This window comes from Oryctolagus cuniculus, chromosome 3 (genome assembly GCF_964237555.1).
Source record: "Oryctolagus cuniculus chromosome 3, mOryCun1.1, whole genome shotgun sequence".
Lineage (NCBI taxonomy): Eukaryota > Metazoa > Chordata > Mammalia > Lagomorpha > Leporidae > Oryctolagus > Oryctolagus cuniculus.
Genome location: NC_091434.1, coordinates 8,130,200 through 8,149,857, shown reverse-complemented (window position 1 = coordinate 8,149,857; position 19,658 = coordinate 8,130,200). Strand labels below are relative to the sequence as shown.

General features: G+C 48.5%; 1 protein-coding gene and 1 pseudogene across 2 annotated transcripts in view; one reads left to right on the top strand and one right to left on the bottom strand.

Moving 5' to 3' along the window:
- Window positions 1–6,526: 6,526 nt before the first annotated feature.
- PSMD1 (proteasome 26S subunit, non-ATPase 1) overlaps window positions 6,527–19,658 on the top strand; it is a 100,720-nt gene continuing 87,588 nt past the window's right edge. The window contains exons 1-7 of one of the 2 annotated variants that reach the window (XM_070070077.1): window positions 6,527–6,734; window positions 10,366–10,409; window positions 11,672–11,745; window positions 11,931–12,100; window positions 12,612–12,817; window positions 15,314–15,457; window positions 19,373–19,599. In XM_070070077.1, the coding sequence (XP_069926178.1) occupies window positions 6,719–6,734; window positions 10,366–10,409; window positions 11,672–11,745; window positions 11,931–12,100; window positions 12,612–12,817; window positions 15,314–15,457; window positions 19,373–19,599 (881 nt within the window). In that variant the 5' untranslated portion in view covers window positions 6,527–6,718. Of the gene's footprint in view, window positions 6,735–7,026; window positions 7,525–10,365; window positions 10,410–11,671; window positions 11,746–11,930; window positions 12,101–12,611; window positions 12,818–15,313; window positions 15,458–19,372; window positions 19,600–19,658 lie in introns of those variants that run through there. The other variant, XM_070070078.1, reaches the window with a different exon arrangement.
- Window positions 16,569–16,925, bottom strand: LOC100342881 (huntingtin-interacting protein K-like; annotated as a pseudogene).

Below are 19,658 nucleotides of genomic sequence, written 5' to 3'. Positions count from 1 at the left end.
TCTTATCAAAACACAAAATAGATTTTTTTCCCCTTCATTTTGTTTTGTTCAGATTTCATTTGAGAGGAAGAGTGAGAGAGAGAGATTCCATCCGCTAGTTCGCTCCCCTAATGACTGCAATAGCCAGGGCTGGGCCAGGCCGAAGCCAGGAAGCAGGAACTCCAAGTGGGTCTTCCACGTGGGTGGCAGAAACCCAAGTATTTGAGCCATCACCTGCTACTTCACAGGTACATTAGCAGGAAGCCGGATAGGAACCGGTGCTTTGATATGGATGCAGGTGTCCCACGTAGCGGCTCAATCCACTGCCCCAACACCCACCCACAAGCAAATATTTAAAGAGGTTTTAACGATTGTACTCAGCATATAATACTGTGCGTGTGTACACACGGTTGGCCTTATCTGAGTCTCTTGGACCCGTGGTAATATCTGTATCGTGGTGTCTAGCTTTCAAAGGCTGCCTCACTCTCCAAACCCAGGCACACCTGCGAAGGGGCCGAGAGTGGAGACCCCCAGCCTGGGACTTGAAAGAGCCCCTCTGACCCTGGCAGAGAGCCACGTGCCAGCACTCCGCCATGGAGACCCAGTGCACCTGAAAGCAGCCCCAGCCCAGGGTGGCCTGGACTTTGTCCTGTTTGCGTGAGTGCAGGAAGCTGGCTCTTTGTACCCAAGCACGACAGGTGCCCTCTGACCTGCTCATGTGGGTTAGCTAACAAGCACTGGGAATGTAGCCTGGGCAGTCAGCCACTGGTGTCACCTGGCAGTTCTGGGGGAAATGGGCAGAAGGCAGGGTGGGTGACCCGCAGCCTTTCTAGAGCCTTCCAAGTGCTTTTGACCCCCGGTTTGGAGCCCTAGGATTGCCTCATTTCGGAGGCTGTCTGGTTGGGGCCAGAGGCAGTTTGCCCCACTGGGCTGGGCCGTGGTCCACAGGGTAATGGGACCCCCTTTTGCGGGGGGCCAGGGTGTTGGGCAGCTCAGACCCAAAGTGGCGCTGGGGCTGCTGTGGGGAACCTTGTCTGGGCTCCTCCCTGGGTGAAATTCGGAGACTCGTGTGTCGGAGCTGGGTCTGAAGTCTTGGTTCAGGCTTGCTACTGCCTGCTCGGCCCTTGGCTGGCATCGTTAGGCGCTTAACGGAGCCGCCGGTCACCAAGCCTGCATTTTTTGAGTCCTAGTTGCAAAAGCAGAGTCCCTGTTTCAGAGCCCTAAGTCCCTTCTCTTCCTGGCTGGGAAGGGAGGTCTTGCTGAGTGTTGCCTTGATCGTGACCCTAAGCCCAGACCCAGCTCCTGCTGAGCTTCCTCCAGGAGTAACATCCTCCAGTACCCGTGGCCACCAGCGCAGCCTCTCCCAGCTCCTGGCTCGCCAACAGGACCGGGGGTCTCACCTTCTGCCACTGCCCGTCCTGTCTGGTCTAGCACGAGGCAGGTGGGTAGCTTGACATTTTGGCATCACCGCAGTAGCAAACAGTGACGAGCCGCAGGTGAGATCAGCTTCATGATACATTGTATGTAGCCCAGAATATCTAAAATAGTATTGCAGCTCTAGACTGTTAGTGCGACATTGTGCGTTCTGCCTTGCGAGCTGGGTCATTGAATCTCAGGGCATTTTCACACTTCTGATTCAGAAATTCAGTTTCCATCAGACCTACCTCGTCTGGACCTGGATTCCCTGACATTTATAAATGTAAAAAATCCATACCCTCAAATTGTTTGAGATACACTTAAACTGTTTTCCAGAAACTGATCTGAGTATCATGATTTAAGTTCCAGTTAATTAAAGTGAAACACAATTGAGAACTCAGTTCCTCGGTGACTATGGGCACAACACCATGGCTGGTGGTCACTACCTTGGACAGCACTGGGGACGAGGGGAGATGCCAGGGACCATAAATGGGGGTACCCTATGGTTCCTGAGACAACTGGTCCCCAGCTGCACTTGCTCAGAGCTGGCCGGTCATCCCAGAGCCCCAGCAGGCAAGGCCCAGGACAGGAGGTGCCATCCGGGGCTTCATCCTTAGGAGGCAGAGAACCTGGTTCCCTCCATGGCTTCATGGATCCACTTGTGCCTTCGTCTGCCCAGACCAGTTCCAGCCGTGGTGCTGTCGCCGGAGACATCCAATCAGAGGCTCTTGTCCTCGTGCAAGAAAAGGATTTCCGACGTGAGGCAGGGAGGAGCGGGAGACATGCTCGCCAAGTGTAACTCCTGATGCACCAGGCAGGCATCTCAGCGAAGAACAGCCCAGCCCACATTCAGACCGGAGTTTTTATGGCCACGGGTAGGGGCTGTCCATGTCTCCTTCCCCCTCTCTCTTCTTGGGACATTGGTGGGTGGAGAGATTTCTGGAATTCCTCCCAGGACTTGATCAGCACAGCTGCACCCCCATACACACTCCCACCTCCCCAAGCCCCCCCCAGCCCCACCCATGCCTGAGGGCTGGAAACCCCCCAGTGAGGTTCTAGAACATGGACAAGACTTTCAGTGTGCAAATGCTGGCCTGCTTCCAAGGCTTGCTTCTGCATTGTTTTCTCATTCTGTTAGGGGAGATTGTCTTCGCACAAGAGAGAACAGTGGGAAGCAAGGTAGCAAGGTTTAATGGAACAGGGCATCCATCAGAACGGATGGGACAGAATCCGAGAGACGCTGCCCAGTTATCCCGACTGGGGAAGGCAAGGTCACGCGGTTCAATGGAGAGAATACACCCGGCAGGCCAGGCGGGCGGCTCGGCAGAGAGCTGAGAGCTGGGCGTGCAGTCTGTGTTCAGACCAGGCAGAGGAGCCTCCCCTAGGGCACCTGCCTTGGAGGAAGGAGGTAAAGGCTTCATGGCACCATGTTATCAGGCCAGAGACCCATTTGGTGCTGGGGAGAGAAGATTCTCTGGGCGCTGAGACCACCTGGAAAGTCACCAGCTATGGGGGGTGGGCAGGACTCCGAGATGTAAAATCCTGGGCTACTTCCAAGGTGAGCTTCTGCACAGGCTTGGATTCCCTTAGGCCCCTCCCACACACGGGGCTGATTTCTAACTTCACAATCCCACCGCACGGAAAGCCCTGTCTTCTTCAGCCCCTCTGACGCACACAGGCTAACAGCGTCTACCTTGCTGCCTGACAGCGCCTGTCTCTGCTCAAGCACCCACTCATCAGAGGCCCGGGCCACCGGCTGTGTCTCACACCTTTCCTCCCATGAAGCATTGCTTTTATTCTAGAAGCACGTGGCACGCGTGTCGTGTGTGAGATGGCCCCCGCCTCTGGCTGACTCATCCTCAGCCCTGCTCTGTGCCTCCCAGGGGCTGGCCAGGTGGGTGGCTCCACCGCCTTTGCAGCACAGGCTGGGACAGCTCCCCTGACACCCACAACCACAGCCCTGCTAAGGGGGGGAGCGGAGATTTCACTCGGGCCCCTTCCTCTAAAAGCAATCAAGTTGGGTACTTCATGGGAGCACTTTAAAGAGCTATTTTATTTAGTTGAAAGGCAGAATGACAGAGAGAGAGAGAGGGAAAGAGAGAGAGAGATCTGCTGGTTCACTCCCCAAATGGCCGTAAGGCTGGGGCTGGACCAGGCCAAAGGCAGGAGCCAGGAGCTTCCTCTGGGTCTCCCACGGTGCAGGGGCCCAAGCACTTGGGCCATCTTCTGCTGCTTTCCCAGGCGCGTTAGCAGGGAGCTGGATCAGAAGTGGAGCAGCCAGCAGGTATAAATGCCTGTAGGCTTGAGGGTGGTGGCCACAGGGCTGGCCTCCTTCCCGCGGTCTCCACCTTCTAGGGCGTGCTGCCTCCACCAGTGGGCACTCAGGGAGGTTGCCGGGCGGCTCAGAAATGGGCGCTGCTGAAAGAGGGGGTGCACTGGGCAAAGCAGCCAGGCCCTGACTCCATTTCTTTCCTTTACCCCCACAAGCCCCTGCCCAGCCCGTACCTGTGTGAGGCCCTGGCTGACCTTGGCTGGGCCTTGAGACATTTTGGGCCCCTCCTGAACTTGGAGGGAGACAGTCGTGGGTGACCAGAGCACTCCCTGGAATTCTTCCTGTGAGCTCACCGCGTCCTAAAAAATAAATTGCACTTGTTTTACACTCTTAGGGCAGGTGTCTCAGAGTCCAAGCCGTAGTCCTGTGGCGATAACTAACTGGTTATCCGTCCGTTCCTCCTGCAGGTCATTTATTGAGCACCTACTGTGTGCCCGACACTTTGACAGCAAAATGAGTGAGGCAATTGCCTTGCACTTGAATAGTTCCCGTCCAGCTGGGACACAGCAAGGCAGAGGCTGTGGGGGTACAGGGAGAGCAAGGCTTGACGCATGGTAAAGAGCAGGCACCAAGGTCGGGGAGAAGGTACCGGGGTGCAAGGCTGCTCTGGGGACTGCCGGAGATCAGGGTGGCTGGGATGTGGCATGGCAGGGCCAGAGCGGGGGCTGTAAGGATGGTGGGAGTCCTGGAGGGATGGACCCTGCTCTAATTTGCTTCTGTTGGCTTCCCTGGTTGTCTGCGGGATCGCACTGGACAATTTCGAGAGGCTGGGAAGGAAGTGGAGGCAGGAAGTGAGTGAGGGAGTGAGGCCTGGAGGCGGCTGGTGCTAAGGGGGCAGGAGCCGCTGCTGTGGGGTGGGAGAGGGTCAAGGGCACCCCAGGGTTCTGTTTCCTAATTGAATGAATCATGGGAGCAGGGCTGCCGGGTGGGGGTGGGGGTGGGGGTGGGGGGTAACGTCTCGGGAGCCACCATCTCATCCACAGCCATGGCAGGCATTGCTCTCTGTGTGGGAGAAGGGAGAGGGAGAAGGCCAGGAAATGAAACACAGGAAGGAAGACGCAAGAGAACAGGGCCCAAGACGGAGGCCGGGGCCTTTAAGGAGCGCGGGAAGTGATCAGAGTTGGGTCTGAAAGACTGCCCTGGAGAAAGGGTGCAGAACGGATCCCAGAGGCTGACACTCAGGCCTGGGATAGTCAGCCTGCAGGGAGCCTGCAGCCCCCAGGCGAGGGGGCTGATCTGTGGCCACGCCCCTCGCACAGGCTGCCCCTCGCACAGGCTGCCCCTCGCATAGGCTGCCCCTCGCACAGGCTGCCCCTCGCACAGGCCGCCCCTTGCACAGGCTGCCCCTAGCACAGGTCCAAGGAAGAGGCTGTGACAGCGACAAGCACAACAGCCGAGTGGGAGACACGACCGTGTTCCCGCACGGAACGCGTCTCCCTGAAGCGCCCAGGTGGCACACCGGCCGCCGTTGTCAAGCATTTTGAGTGCGTTGCCAACATGGAAAGCTCCAGAGATGTCCCACGAAATCTGACTTCCGGCTTGTCCTGGGGAAGGCACTTACTCGTGCCGCCGGAATCCTGCACACTTGCATGGCAGCACCAACCAGATGCAGCACTGGCTCTATTTGCCGCAGTCCCCGTCGTCCCCTACTGCTTCTCGGACACTGTCCGTTGTCGCTCGCCATCCTGCTGGACGGGTATTTTCTTACCCTGGGCATCCCTCACTCACTCATGCCCATGACCTGCTGGCTTTTGGCGTTTGGGGCACACGCCTCTTTCTGAGCGAGACCCCAAATCCCCAATGTTGATTTTGCACATACGCTCCCTGGGGCTGTACCTTTCGGAATGAGGTACTGGGAAAGGATTCAATAACTTATATGCTTGCAACAACTACAGTTCAAGAGAACAAATTTTTACAGAATTTGTCCATCCACGCAAACGTGTTAGCAACCACATTCCACTCCTTGGCGACCCAAAACCTTGACCTGTGCCACCAGCTTAGCCTGTTTTTCAGAAGGCCACAGAAAGAAGCTCAGGCCGATTAAAAATCAGCTTGATGGGGGCTGGTCATGTGGCACAGGGGAGGGGCCACAGAGTGCCAGCTGCTCCGCCTCCGGTCCAGCTCCTCCCCAATGCGCCCCAGGAACAGAGCGAGTCTCTGCAGTGCCATTTCCCATTTCTGAAGATATCTTAGAAACCAGGGACCCACTGCGAGGAGGAAGGAGAGGAACTGCGCAGAGGGCGGGGACAAAATACTAGACTTCCCCACCCCTTTTGGGAACTTTTATCACACAAGAAGTCCATTTTTATACTTCTGAGTTTCTGAACGCATTAATGTGTAGTATTAACTGTCCCAAAGGCAATACAAAGCCTTCGTTGTTCAACTTTATCATTTAATCAATGACTACTCATTGATTCGGTACAACAAAGCACTTCTGTGAGGATTTCTTTTGAAGACAGAAAAAGAAAAGTCACTTTTCCCAACTCCCTGTCTCGGCTGGGGAGCGCACTGCTGCAGGGAGACCTCCCAGCCAGCAGGTGGCAACACGCGCGCCGCCCGCGCCTCCCCTAACACCCTGTCTCTCCACAATGGCGGGGGATCGTGGGGGCCTCTTTCTGCAGGTGGCCATTCTGATGCCTGTCCCCAGGTGCAAACCAGCGTCCCCACGGCTTCCGAGTTCTGACGCCGAGGAGGGTTAGAGAGAACAACGGGGCTCTCTGAATAGCTTTTCTGGCGGGCTGTGGCGGGGCGCCGGCATTTCAGAGCACGCGGTCCGGAGGCGGATTCGCTCCGGGCCGCAGGCGGGGCGGGGGCAGCCCCGCGGCGGGCGGGGTCCTGCGTAGACGCGAGCCGGCGGCCCGAGGAGGAGACTGACTGAGCCGCGCACCGCGGAGCGTGAACTGGTCTCGGAGCTCTGGGGGCCCTCCTCTGACAGATACGCGGCGCGGTCCGGACAGCGAGCGAGCCGACGCGCGAGTGCTGGGCGCAGCCATGATTACCTCAGCCGGTGAGTGCGGCCGGGAACCGGCGCCTGGAGGGAGGAGCCGCGGCCGCGCCGGCTTTTAGCTGAGTCAGGGCGGGTGACTGGGCACCTCCTGGCCGGCCGCCGGCCTGCGCGGCCCCTCGCTGCTCTAGGCCCACTCCCGGGCCGGGGGCTGGGGGTCGGGCTGGGCCACTGCGGGCCCCGCGGGCACCCGCGGCCCTGGGGCACCGAGCTGGGTGGACCGCGCCGGCGCCCCTGGCCAGCCACACCCCCGAGCCCGGACCCGACCCGACCCAACCCCGGGGAGGTCTCTCCTGTGTCTCTGGGTGTTCGCGGGGGGCTGTCGGACCCCAGCCCTTTCCAGCAGGTGCACCCGGCCTAGCCGCTGCTCCTTGGAGTGAGATGATCGGGGCCCTGTAGGGGGGGAGCTGTAGAGATCAGGTCCAAGGGGCGATGGCGCGTGGCCGGCCGGGGTCTCCGTGCCCTGATCCTCGCCGGCTCATGGACCCTTTCCTTGTACTCGTGTCCCCCAGGCGTTAAGGGGCCTGGCCCTGCCAAGGCAAACTCACTGCAGGCGGGGGTCGAAGTGGGTCCCTCGCGGGCTCGTTTTTAAGCTGATGGCTAGGAGTGGGCCGCGAGTGCGAGGTAGGAACGGTTCCCCGGCTTTCACAGCCGTGGTGACCCGCGTGCTGGGGGCCCAGGGCCGTGCGGTCCTGGGGCTTGGTCAGGGGCCCTCGTGGGGGCGCAGCGCGATCGGCTCCACGCACCTGCTCCTGGAGCTGGGCTTCTGTCCCCGGGTCCCGCTGACAGGGAGGCGAGTTTCGGTTCCGCGCAGGAAGACTTTCCCGTCCTGAACCCCCTGAAGATGAACTAAACTCTCCCTTGCGGCGCGGAGCCGCGGGCATCGCCTGGTCAGTCCACCCCTTACCCACGGCTTCCCTGGCTCCGCAGCCCCTGTCTCTCCTCCGGTCGCTGTGACGACCTCAACACTTGGTTTTTTTTTTTCTTAATCACCTCCTTGCAGTCCACTCTTTTTCTTGTAGTCAGATCTTCTGTGTTCAGGATCCAATGCAGACGTAGCCAGAGGCCCGCAGGATCCGCCTGCCTGTTGGCTCTCACGTCCTGATGGCGCCGGCCTCTGCGCGGCTGCTGCGTTCTCTCGGCCTCAGGATTCCCCCTCGAGAGCTCCCTCGGCGTCTGCAGCCCTGGTCTGGACTCAGATGCGGGTGCCCCCGCTGTGTTAGCCACGCTGCCGCTCTCCCTCACCGTTGTAGGTGCCTTGCTGGGTGCCCTGCCCATCCACTGATGTTTCTCGCCTGTGGGGTTTGGGCGGCGTGCTTGTAGTGTCCACAGTTAGGACACTGCTGGGCTCAGGGCAGAAGGGCAGAAGCAGTGAATGGAGAAGGCGGGAGCCGGCCACATCAGTACGGCAGCCCACAGTCTTCTGAGCAGAAGCTGAGAGGGAATTTGGTGGGAATATAAGAGAATTCGGGCCCTTTACGTTTACCGTGGCATGATGAATGATTTTTGAGGTCCTACCCTGAGAGTCTGTGGATAGTGCGATGTGTATTACTGCCCTTTGATAAGTTTACCTCATTACTTGTCAGTTTCTGCACCAAACCTTTTACTGCTTTGTTTCCTGTCCTTCAGCTCATGGTGGCTTGGGATCTGTCCCAGGTGCTAAATGAGCCAGTGTTCCGGTCTGCTGTGGACTAGTCAGTTCATTCATTCATTTGTCCACTGGGAACTCAGAACACAGTGGTAAATAAGACGTCCACATACACAGTTAAATTTTTTTTTAAGCGCTGTGATGTGGAAGAGAGCAGGGAGATAGAGGAGATGGAGGTAGGTGGTTAGCAGAGGGAGATGTGAAATTCAGTGGATTGGGCTTTTTTTTTTTTTTTAACAAAATAGAAGTACATAAAGGAAATAGTGCTAAAAAGTGTTTTTTCAAAGTTTTATTTATTTGAAAGGCAGAGTTACAGAGTTACAGTCACAAGTGAAACCAAGAAAAGCATAAAAATCCATCTATTTTTGTAAAAGCCATTCAGACACACTGTGGGTGATAATGAGTAACCAGTAGCATTTTTAGTATTTATGATCTGTTGTACACTTGAAACACTCTAGCCTGTCACCTAATCCAGATCACTGGTTTGCCTCCCTCCCCCGCACTGGCTGCATTTTAGTTTGTTTCCTGTTTATGCTGTTAATTCAGTGTCTCTCTCTAGACTTATCATACCAAACTAGGGTTCCAGAAAGTTTTTTTTGTCTGTTTTTATACTTGTTGAAATAGTAGTATGCCCCAGTTTTTGTTTTTCTTTTTTTTTTTTTTAAGATTTATTTATTTATTTATTTGAAAGGCAGAGTTAGAGAGAGGCAGAGACAGAGTGAGATCTTCCATCCGCTGGTGCACTCTCCAAATGGCCATAACAGCTGGAGCTGAGCTGATCCAAAGCCAGGAGCCAGGAGCTTCTTCTGGTCCGCCGCCGGCTCTCCCATGCAGGTGCAGGGGCCAAGGACTTGGGCCATCTTCTATAGCTTTCCCAAGCCATAGTAGAGAGTTAGAAGTGGAGCAGCCAGGACTTGAACCAGCGCCCATATGGGATGCTGGCACTGCAGGCAGCAACTTGTCTAGCTACCTCAGTGCCGGCCCCCAGTGCCCTAGTTTTGCTTGTTAAGTTTTGTATCCTTTCCTGTATGCCGCCTCTGAGACTTTTGAAGCTACTTGGCAAGTCCCCCCTTATCTGTTAGAAATGGCTACATCTAACTACAGTTGTCTTAACCTTTTTAATCAGATCAGTGTCAGCTCAGTATTCTATATGGGAAGCATATTTGAGAGATAGTTTGATTTCCTTTGTGCTGTAATAACAGTAATTTCCCAAATCTTTCTTCTAAGAATCCCTTTGACCCCTGAGGGTATTTCATTTCCCGGTGCATGCTTTTGGAGAGCAAGTTATTTGTTTTACTGTCCTATGGAAGAGCCAATGCCTCAAGGATAAGATGAGCATATGGGGAATCCCGTGTCTGGGTAGTTGAATTCAGAGTAAGTAAGATTGCTCATCATTAGTAAAACCTTCTAGGTTACTTGTGATGGGAAGGAGGTACCTTAATACAGGCACCTTGAAGTATTGAAATATTTTACATTGTTAAATTCATGATGAAAAATACCTTTTTTGTAAATTTTTGGTTTCTTTTGTGTGAATAGTTGTTCCAAAATTGTATGTGAAAGTTTCCCATCTTGATCATTAAAATAGTAGGCTCGTGGTTTTCAGCCTATAGTGAGCCTAGGAATCACAGGAAAGTCTTGTAGCCAGGTTGTTGGGCCCCAGCCCTGTAATTTTGGGAGTGGAGTTAAGAATTTGCATTTCTAACACGTTACCAGATTATACTAATGCAGTTGACCCCAGACTACACTTTGAAAACCATTGAATTAGGCATTTGATGTGATGATATGTATGGTGTCATGAGGGTTTGATAACAGAGTTCATTCTTAAACTTTGAAATATAAACCTTTACAGTTTTAAAGAAAAATATTATTGCTCTAGTGAAGTTACTTCTCAGAAAAAAAACTTTTCCAGCTATTGTGCATTTTTGACCAAGTACTGATTTCCATCTTAGTATGTTTCATAATAATGATTTACTTTTTGTTTTTTAGCTGGAATTATTTCTCTTCTGGATGAAGAAGAACCACAACTTAAGGTATGAGTTGAAGAAACGGTAGCTCAGCTTCCTGTGGACACTGTGGAGCTCTTTGCTATCTTCCCTCATTTAGAGTAACTGCCTGCCCTGCCTGTAGCTAGTCATTGAAGCGTAGAGAAGACAGAATTTTGGTGATAGCAGTTGGTTGGCCTTGAGTTTAACAAAGCGAAGGCAAATAAAGCACAACATGGTACTTGAATAAGCCCCCAATTTCTTTATGAACAGCACAAAAAGTGCTTACATAACACATGTTTTTAAAAAACAGATGTATTTATTTATTTGAAAATCAGAGTTACAAAGAGAAAGGGAGGGAGGGGGTCGGGGAGATCTGCCAACCACTGGTTCACTCCCCAGGTGGCTATAACAGCCAGAGCTGGGCCAGGCCAGGCCAGGCACCAGAAGGTTCTTCCAGGTCTCCCACATTGGTGACAGGGGCTTAAGTACTTGGGCCATCTGCTGCTGCTTTTCCCAGGCCACAGCAGGGAGCTGGATTGGAAGTGGAGCAGTTAGGACAGGAATCAGCAGCCAAATGGGATGCTGGCAGTACAGGCGGCAACATTACCTGCTGCACCACAACACTGGCCCCATGCGTAACACATATAAAAAATTATTTTCATTTGATGAAAATTTGCACTGTACTTCTAGTGAGTTTAGACACCTAATTCATTTACATCTAAACTAGCAACCTGGAGTCAATTTTACTTATTAAAAGGGTAAAAATATTCATTATGATAGGTAATGTAACAATATAATTAATCTGATATTTTATGATTGGGAACAGAAAATGTACCCAAGAGAAAGTATGGCAGTTCGTAAATTTCTCTCATACATTAGAAGTTTTATTGGTCATTGATTTACTGGAAACTTTTTTTTTTTTTTTTTTTTTTTTTTTTTTTTTTAAGGCAGAGTTACATGGAGGGAGGGAAGACAGAAAGAGAGATCTTTCATTGACTGTTTCACTCCCCAAATGGCTGCAATGGTCAGGGCTGGGCCAGATCAAAACCAGAAGCCTAGGAAACTCCATCCAGGTCTCTCACGTGGTGCAGGGGCCCAAGCACTGGGGCCATCTGCTGCTTTCCCAGGTGCATTAGCAGGGAGCTGGATTGGAAGTAGAGCAGCCAGGATTCGAACTGGTACTTTAATGGATGTCAGCTACGAAGGCAGCAGCTTAACCTACGCTGTGATGCTATCTCCTACTGGAAACTTTTAAAGGAAGTATAATTGTATGTCTTAAAATATAATTTTGGTTTTATCTCCTACAGGAATTTGCACTACACAAATTGAATGCAGTTGTCAATGACTTCTGGGCAGAAATTTCTGAGTCGGTAGACAAAATGTAAGAAATTACTTAAGTTATATAAACTGGAATAACTAGACCAATTCTGTCTATGGCTGTGGGTCTTGTGGCTTATTAACTCGTTCAGCAATTTGCTGCTAGTAAATTGTGCCTTACTTGATTTGGGACTTTTTTTTTTTTTAAACACAATTTGAACTAGGCCTGTGTCTCCTAATTTCTTTCAGAGAAGTTTTGTATGAAGATGAAGGTTTCCGGAGTAGGCAGTTTGCAGCCTTGGTGGCCTCTAAAGTGTTTTATCACCTGGGTGCTTTTGAGGAGTCTCTGAATTACGCCCTTGGGGCAGGTGACCTCTTCAATGTCAATGATAACTCTGAATATGTGGAGACTATAATAGGTAATTGTCTTCCATCTGGTAATACTTATCTTCTTGGCTTGTTTCATTTCCTGGTGTACTTATATACAGCATTTTTTGTTCTGAATTTGATGTTGCCAAATTTCATTTTAGCTGGAAGTTCAAAATATTCCTGTAATAATTTTATACAGACTGAGTTTTTTTTTTATCTGTGCTCCAACTAAGTGCTAATTATTTCAGTGGTTATTGTTCTCTAATCCAGTCAACATACTATTGCATAAAAGGATTAAATGAGATTATATGAGTAATGAAACAAATGATATCAATTTATATAATTTCTAATACAAGAAATCATTATTAAGTATCTGTATTGTGGTGAGCCTGAATGGTTATTACAGTATACACCATGGTTTCTTCCACATCTGACATTTTAAAATTTGCTTATCCCTTTAAGTATATATGATTATATATGTAAACATCATGTAAACATTGTCTTTTCTGGTACGTTAGTCTAAATTTACAAGGTAATCACAGTTTTTTTATTTTCTTATAGCAAAATGCATTGACCATTACACCAAACAGTGTGTAGAAAATGCAGATTTGCCTGAAGGAGAAAAAAAGCCAATTGACCAGAGACTGGAAGGTATTGTGAATAAAATGTTCCAGCGATGCCTAGATGATCACAAATACAAGCAGGCAATTGGCATTGCTCTGGAGACACGAAGACTGGATGTCTTTGAGAAGACCATACTGGAGTCGGTAGGTAGATGATGTTTTTTTTTTTTAAAGGTTATATTTGAAAGGCAGAGTTACAGAGAGAGAGAGAGAGAAAGGCCTTCCATCCGTTGGGTCACTACCCAAATAGCCACAACAGCCAGAGCTGGGCCAATCTGAAGCCAGGAGCCGGGAGCTGCTTCCAGGTCTCCCATGTGGGTGCGGGGGCCCAAGGACCTGGGCCACCTTCTTCTGCTTTCCCAGGCCGTAGCAGAGACCTGGATTGGAAATGCACCAGCGGGGACTCAAACTGGTGCCCATATAGGATGCGAGCACTGGGAGCTGTGGCTTTACCCACTACACCACAGCGCTGACCCCGATGATGTCATTTTAGAGACTGTTGTTGGTAAAAAAAATTGGCAAAGCAAATTATTTTTTTTTAAAGATTGATGTTATTTATTTGAAAGACAGAGTTACAGAGAGAGAGGTCTTCCATCTGCTGGTTCACTCCCCAGATGGAGCTGAGCCGATCTGAAGTCAGGAGCCAGGAGCTTCTTCCGGGTCTCCCATGCGGGTGCAGGGGCCCAAGGACTTGGGCCATCTTCCACTGCTTTCCCAGGCCACAGCAAAGAGCTGGATCAGAAGAGGAGCAGCCAGCATAGAACCGGTGCCCTTATGGGATGCCGGCACTTCAGACCAGGGCTTTAACCTGCTGAGCCACAGCGCCAGCCCCAGCAAAGCAAATTATTTAAGCTGTAAATAGCATGGATTGTGAAAAATCTAATTTTAGAAATAATAGATGTTTGTCAAGTGTTTTATCTATATTTGAAGCTTAGTTGTGCTTTGTGTTCATACCACATTTTTTTTATTCACTTGAAATCTTTTTTGGAAGTTGTATTAATTAGCCACTTCTTTGTCAGAAGGCTGAACTGCCAAACTACTACTTTTATGTATTTATTATGGTTAAAACTATAAACCAGAGTCCTAATTTGGGGTGTTTCACAGTAATGAAGACAATCGTGAATCACCAACTAAAATGGTGAGAAAGGGGCCAAGACTGAGTTAAATGAACATTACTCTGCAGGCCCACTTTGCACACCACCTGACCTTCACCATGACATTCCAGCTATTTTGGCTTTTTCTCATCTAGATGAGCCTTACCCCATTCATCCAGCCAAAAAAGGCTTTTTCCTGTCTTTAACTGTTTCTTTCCTGTTCACAATCAGTACTCAGCTCAATTACCACTTGTTTATAGAGCTTTCAATTAGTCCCCACATCCATACCCTCCCAGCCCGACTGCAAAGACTAGGTCTGTCTCTTTTGTTAATCTCATGTGTTTTTTCCCATAGCTTTTATCGTGTTAAATGGTAGATCATGGTAGATCATGAGCTCTGTCAGGACAGGCACTTTGTGCTTTTTTTGCTACTGTGTTCCCAAAGTCAGAGTCAGCGATGAGCAGCAGGAGTGGGAATTCCTTGAGGAGGGAATGACGAATGCCCTGGTGATGGAGGGGCCCCCGCTTCATTCTCAGTTTCGTTTTTGTGCAGTGGTAGTCTTTCCTTGTCTTCATGTGAGCACAGTTAAAAGTATTTGTTCTCATTCATCCAGCAAATGTATTTTGAATGCCTTCTGTGTGCCTGACATTGTTCTAGGCATTGAAGATTTAGAAACAGGATCACCAAAGTTCCCTCCCAAATCAGTCTACTGAGGGAATCTAGAAGGAAAACAGGCAGTGAAACAAGTAAGCAGATAAGGTAAAAGGATGATAAATATTGTGTGTGTTTTCTAAGGCAGAGTAGGTAACGCATCTTATTTTGCATCCCAGCGCGCATAGGTATATAACTCAAATCTTATGAAAAAATACCTATGTCACTACCTGTGACGTAACTGATATTTTTAAATTGTATTGAACTTTTCTAAAACTAGCCATACCATGTTGATTTCATGTACTGGTGAATCATAACTGACTTTTTTGAGAAACTTCTTTAGCCCTTCAGTATGCTTATTCATGTTGTTAGAGTGGTATCACAGTTATTATGTGTGGTTTTGAGAACCACAAACACATTGTCTGTCTAGGTCACAGTTTCTTTATAAGAAGAGTACCAGGTAGGTGTAGGAGAGCTAGAGGTGTACCCCATTGTGTTTCCTGGCTGGTGAGTGAATACAGGTGATAGGTCAGGGGAGTCTAGGAGCAAGGTAGAAGGCAGCGAGCAGCCACCAGGGAAAGCATAGCCAGTATGTGGCCAGCTGGATATTTTTTATAGGAAGCAGCATCACTTGTTACTGTGTACTGTGTTCCTGTAGTGGCGATTCCAGGCAATACTAAATATTTTTTCAGTCCCTTTTTGTGTGTGTGAAGATATGGAAATACGTATTTCTTTAAAAATTTTCATCTAAAATGGTTAAAAAGTTAGTTTTTTGTTTAAGAGGTTTAAATCATTGATTGCCTAACATGACTTAAGAAGATAGATTAATTCAATTTCTAAAGAAACACTGCTTTAGTGACCACCTAAAGATGTATCTTTCAATTATCTCTTTCAGAACGATGTCCCAGGGATGCTGGCGTACAGTCTAAAGCTCTGCATGTCTCTAATGCAGAATAAACAGTTTCGGAATAAAGTCCTGAGAGTTCTGGTTAAGATCTACATGAACTTGGAGAAGCCTGATTTCATCAATGTTTGCCAGGTAATTGCGGTACTCCATACTCTGCTGAGCTTATTTACACCACAGTAAATTATATTACTTTTTTTATTACATTATAGTAATGACTTCTTACATGTATCTCAGTTGATGCTCACAGTAGCCCTGCGAAGATAAGGCATGTGATTCCTATTCCTTTTTTTTTTTTTTTTTAAGGATTTATTTTATTTATCTGAAAGAGTTAAGGAGAATCAGGTAAAGGCAGAGAGAGAGAGGATCTTCCATCCACTGGTTCATTCCCCAGATGACCGCAATGGCCATAGCTGAGCTGAGCTGAAGCCAGGAGCTTCTTCCAGCTCTCCCACGCAGATGCAGGGGCCCAAGGACTTGGGCCATCATCTACTGCTTTCCCACGTCAACACAGAGAGCTGAGTAGAAGTGGAACAGCCAGGACTCGAAATGGCGCCCAATATGGGATGCCAGCACTGCAGGCTGGGGCTTTAAACCACCGCGCCACAGCGCCAGCCCCCATTCTGTTTTACTGATAAGAAACATCTCACAACACTGAAAAGCTAACTTGTAAGAATTCATTCTCTTTACATATTGTTTTTTTCATTTAGAAAATAATCCAAGCATTAAGGAAATTCTGCAAATAAGGAAAAAGAAAAGTGAAATCACAACCTATACTATATTATGCCATTCTAAAAATAATTCAAAATTTGAAAATTACCTGTGGTTTCATTACCCAAACACAAGCCTTTTCCTATACAAATTTGTACATTTAAAACAAAATTCAGATGGCAGAGGAAATAAAGTACAGAGTCTTCGCCTTTACTTGGACATTTTCACAGAGGTGATGCATATTTCCCCTGCTTATTGCCATGTGCAGGCCAACTGCGTGCTTTCCGATTGATGTGCTGGGTTTTATTGACTAGAGGTGTACATTTTGCTTTTTAACATTGTACTTGTAGTTTTATGTTCTATTTAGAATAGGATTTTATTTTTTGTTATAAAGTGCTCTCGTGTATTTTCATCCTCTATACTTTTTAAAAAATTAGCTTAAAACATTCTTTTTAAAGCATGCTTTTTTTTTTAAAGACCAAAAAATTTTTATTGCAATAAATTCAGCCAGTAAGTATGGGTAAGAGAGCACTTATCATTTGGTCAGGGCAGTAAGAGCCTCGACCACATTGCCCATGTGTTCCTGCAAGCTCCGTTCTGCTGCTGTCGAGAGATCTCCATCTCGTCATCATCAGCTCCAAGTCTTCCTTCTTGATTGTGACTTTAGCCAGTTCCTTCTCCCGCTCTTGTTTAGCTTTCTGCTCCCGGGACCTTCTGTCTCCAATGACTGACATGGCCGTCACAGATTGGAACTCTGGATCTCCTTCTCTTCCGCATAGTTCCGCTCCAGGTCCACCGCTCCACTGTCAGGTTTCCGTGGCTTCTCAAGAGGCCTCTCTGGGCAGCTGGTCTCAGTCTCTAACTCCAGCTCCACGTCCCCCTCTTAAAGCATGCTTTTTAAAGCAAGTTTGCAAAAGAAATGCTGGAAGAAAAAATATTCACATTTAAATCAGCTGAAGTTTACTTGTGATGTTAAGTTGACTTTTTATATCACTCAAAGTCAACTTAAATTTTTATTTTTAAGACTTAGCGGCCGGTGCCGCGGCTCACTAGGCTAATCCTCCGCCTAGCGGCGCCGGCACACCGGGTTCTAGTCCAGGTCGGGGTGCCGGATTCTGTCCCGGTTGCCCCTCTTCCAGGCCAGCCCTCTGCTGTGGCCAGGGAGTGCAGTGGAGGATGGCCCAGGTGCTTGGGCCCTGCACCCCATGGGAGACCAGGAAAAGCACCTGGCTCCTGGCTCCTGCCATCGGATCAGCGCGGTGCGCCGGCCGCAGCACGCCGGCCGCGGCGGCCATTGGAGGGTGAACCAACGGCAAAGGAAGACCTTTCTCTCTGTCTCTCTCTCTCACTGTCCACTCTGCCTGTCAAAAAAAAAAAAAAAAAAGACTTAGCTATTTGTTCACTTGAAAAACAGGGTAACAGAGAGGGAGAGACAGAGAAAAAGATCTTCCATCTGCTGGTTTACCTCTCAAAAGGCCACAACAGCCGCGGCTAGGCCAGGCTTAAGCCAGGAGGCTAGAACTTTATCCAGGTCTCCCACTTGGGCCATCTTCTGCTGCCTTCCCAGGCACGTTAGCAGGAAGTGAATCAGAAGCAGAAGCAGAATAGCCAGGACTTGAGCTGGCACTCTGATAGGGGATGCACGTGTCCCAGGCAGCCGTTTAGCCTGCTACGCGTGCCCTAAAGTCAATTTAATGTGTGATAGTGTGTTTCCTTGCAGTTTTTGGAGTTCTGTTTGCTTCTAAATAATCTTTAGTAGTATTTTAAAGTAGTTTTTTTAAAACTACATATGAAAAATAGTAATTCCCTGTCATGTTTCTCTGTATAGCTTCATTAGAGGCAATTATTTTTAACTTGTCCTCTTATGATTGTTGAAAAATGTATTGAGCATTTTTAAAACTTATTTATTTTAAAAGCAGAGGTAGAAACAGGAAGATCTCCCACTTGCTGTTTTACTCTTCAAATGCCCCAATATCCGGGCCTGGGCCAGGTTGAACCCTAGAACAAGGAACTTAATCCTGGTTTTCCACATGGGTGGCAGGGACCCAAGTATTTGAGCTACCACTTGCTGCCTCCCAAGGCACACATTAGCAGGAAGCTAGAGTCAGAAGTAGAGCTGTGATTCAAGCCCAGGTGCTGGTACAACAAATGCATACCCAGTGATATGCAAGAAATATGTAACGTGGTTAAAATTCAACAAGAACCATAGGATAAACAGTGATAAGTCTTCTCATGACTCTCTGGCAGCTGCCAAGTTTCCTTTCATGGGGGCAAACAGTAGCAATTGTGTGTAGCCTTCAACTTGGCATTTTTCCATAAATTCTTATCCTAACTATTGATTGTGCACTATTCATTCAGTGTATACTTTGCCTTACTTAACCATTTCTTCCTCTGTTATTGGTCACTTAATTAACATTATTTCCTGTTTTTAATCTAATAGTTTTGATTACTGTGTTTACTTTGAAGTTGAATTAATTGCTACTGAGGGAACCAAAGAATTAAAAATTTTTTTAAAGATTTATTTATTTATTTGAAAGTCGGAGTTAGAGAAGGAGAGGCAGAGGGAGAGAGAGGTCTTCCATCTGCTGGTTCACTCCCTAGTTGGCTGCAACGGCCTGCGCCGATCCAAAGCTGTGCCGCTCCAAAGCCAGGAGCCAGGAGCTTTCTCCGTGTCTCCAATGAGGGTGCAGGGCCCAAGGACTTGGGCCATCTTCTACTGCTTTCCCAGGCCATAGCAGAGAGCTGGATTGGAAGTGGAGCAGCCGGGATTCAAACCGGTGCCCATGTGGGATGCCAGCACTGCAGGTAGTGGCTTTACCTGCTATGCCACAGCACCGGCCCCTAAAAAATTAAAATTTCAATTGAATTCTTAAAAATCCCAACTTTATTGGATAATTTTATTTAATGGCAGATTATAAGAATAGAAGGAGAAATACTTTTTAATATGGTGATTTTAATGCCTGTTATGCCAGCTCAGCATAATATAATATGTGCTAAATGAAGGAATGTCTCCTACAATGTGTGGTAAGGAAGAATACAAGTTAAGCTCTCATGTGGTTAAGGTTTAAAGAAGCCAGGATTCATTCTGCAGCCAATGTTGAATACTGCTAATTGCCAGTATTAGGAGCTATGAATAGATTTGCATGGCTTTTCTTTATCCCGGATAGATGCCATTTTCAGGAAAACATCTAGTGCTGGGTTTAGAAAGAGTGCTTGACCAGATGATTTTCCAGTGTGCCTGTGTTTGTACTGTAAGATTTTCTCTGTTGTTGATTGTTATCCTGTAAGTACCTTATAGATGAAGTTTCCAATTATAATTGTTCTTTATCTCTATTTCAGTGCTTAATTTTCTTAGACGATCCTCAGGCCGTGAGTGATATCTTAGAAAAACTGGTAAAGGAAGACAACCTCCTGATGGCTTATCAGATTTGTTTTGATTTGTATGAAAGTGCTAGCCAGCAGTTTTTATCATCTGTAATCCAGAATCTTCGAACGGTTGGCACTCCTATTGCTTCTGTACCTGGATCCACCAATACGGGTACTGTCACAGGATCTGAGAAAGACAGGTATAAGTATCATTTTCTGCATTAGAGCTAATTGAACAATCTTTATTACATTTTGAGAA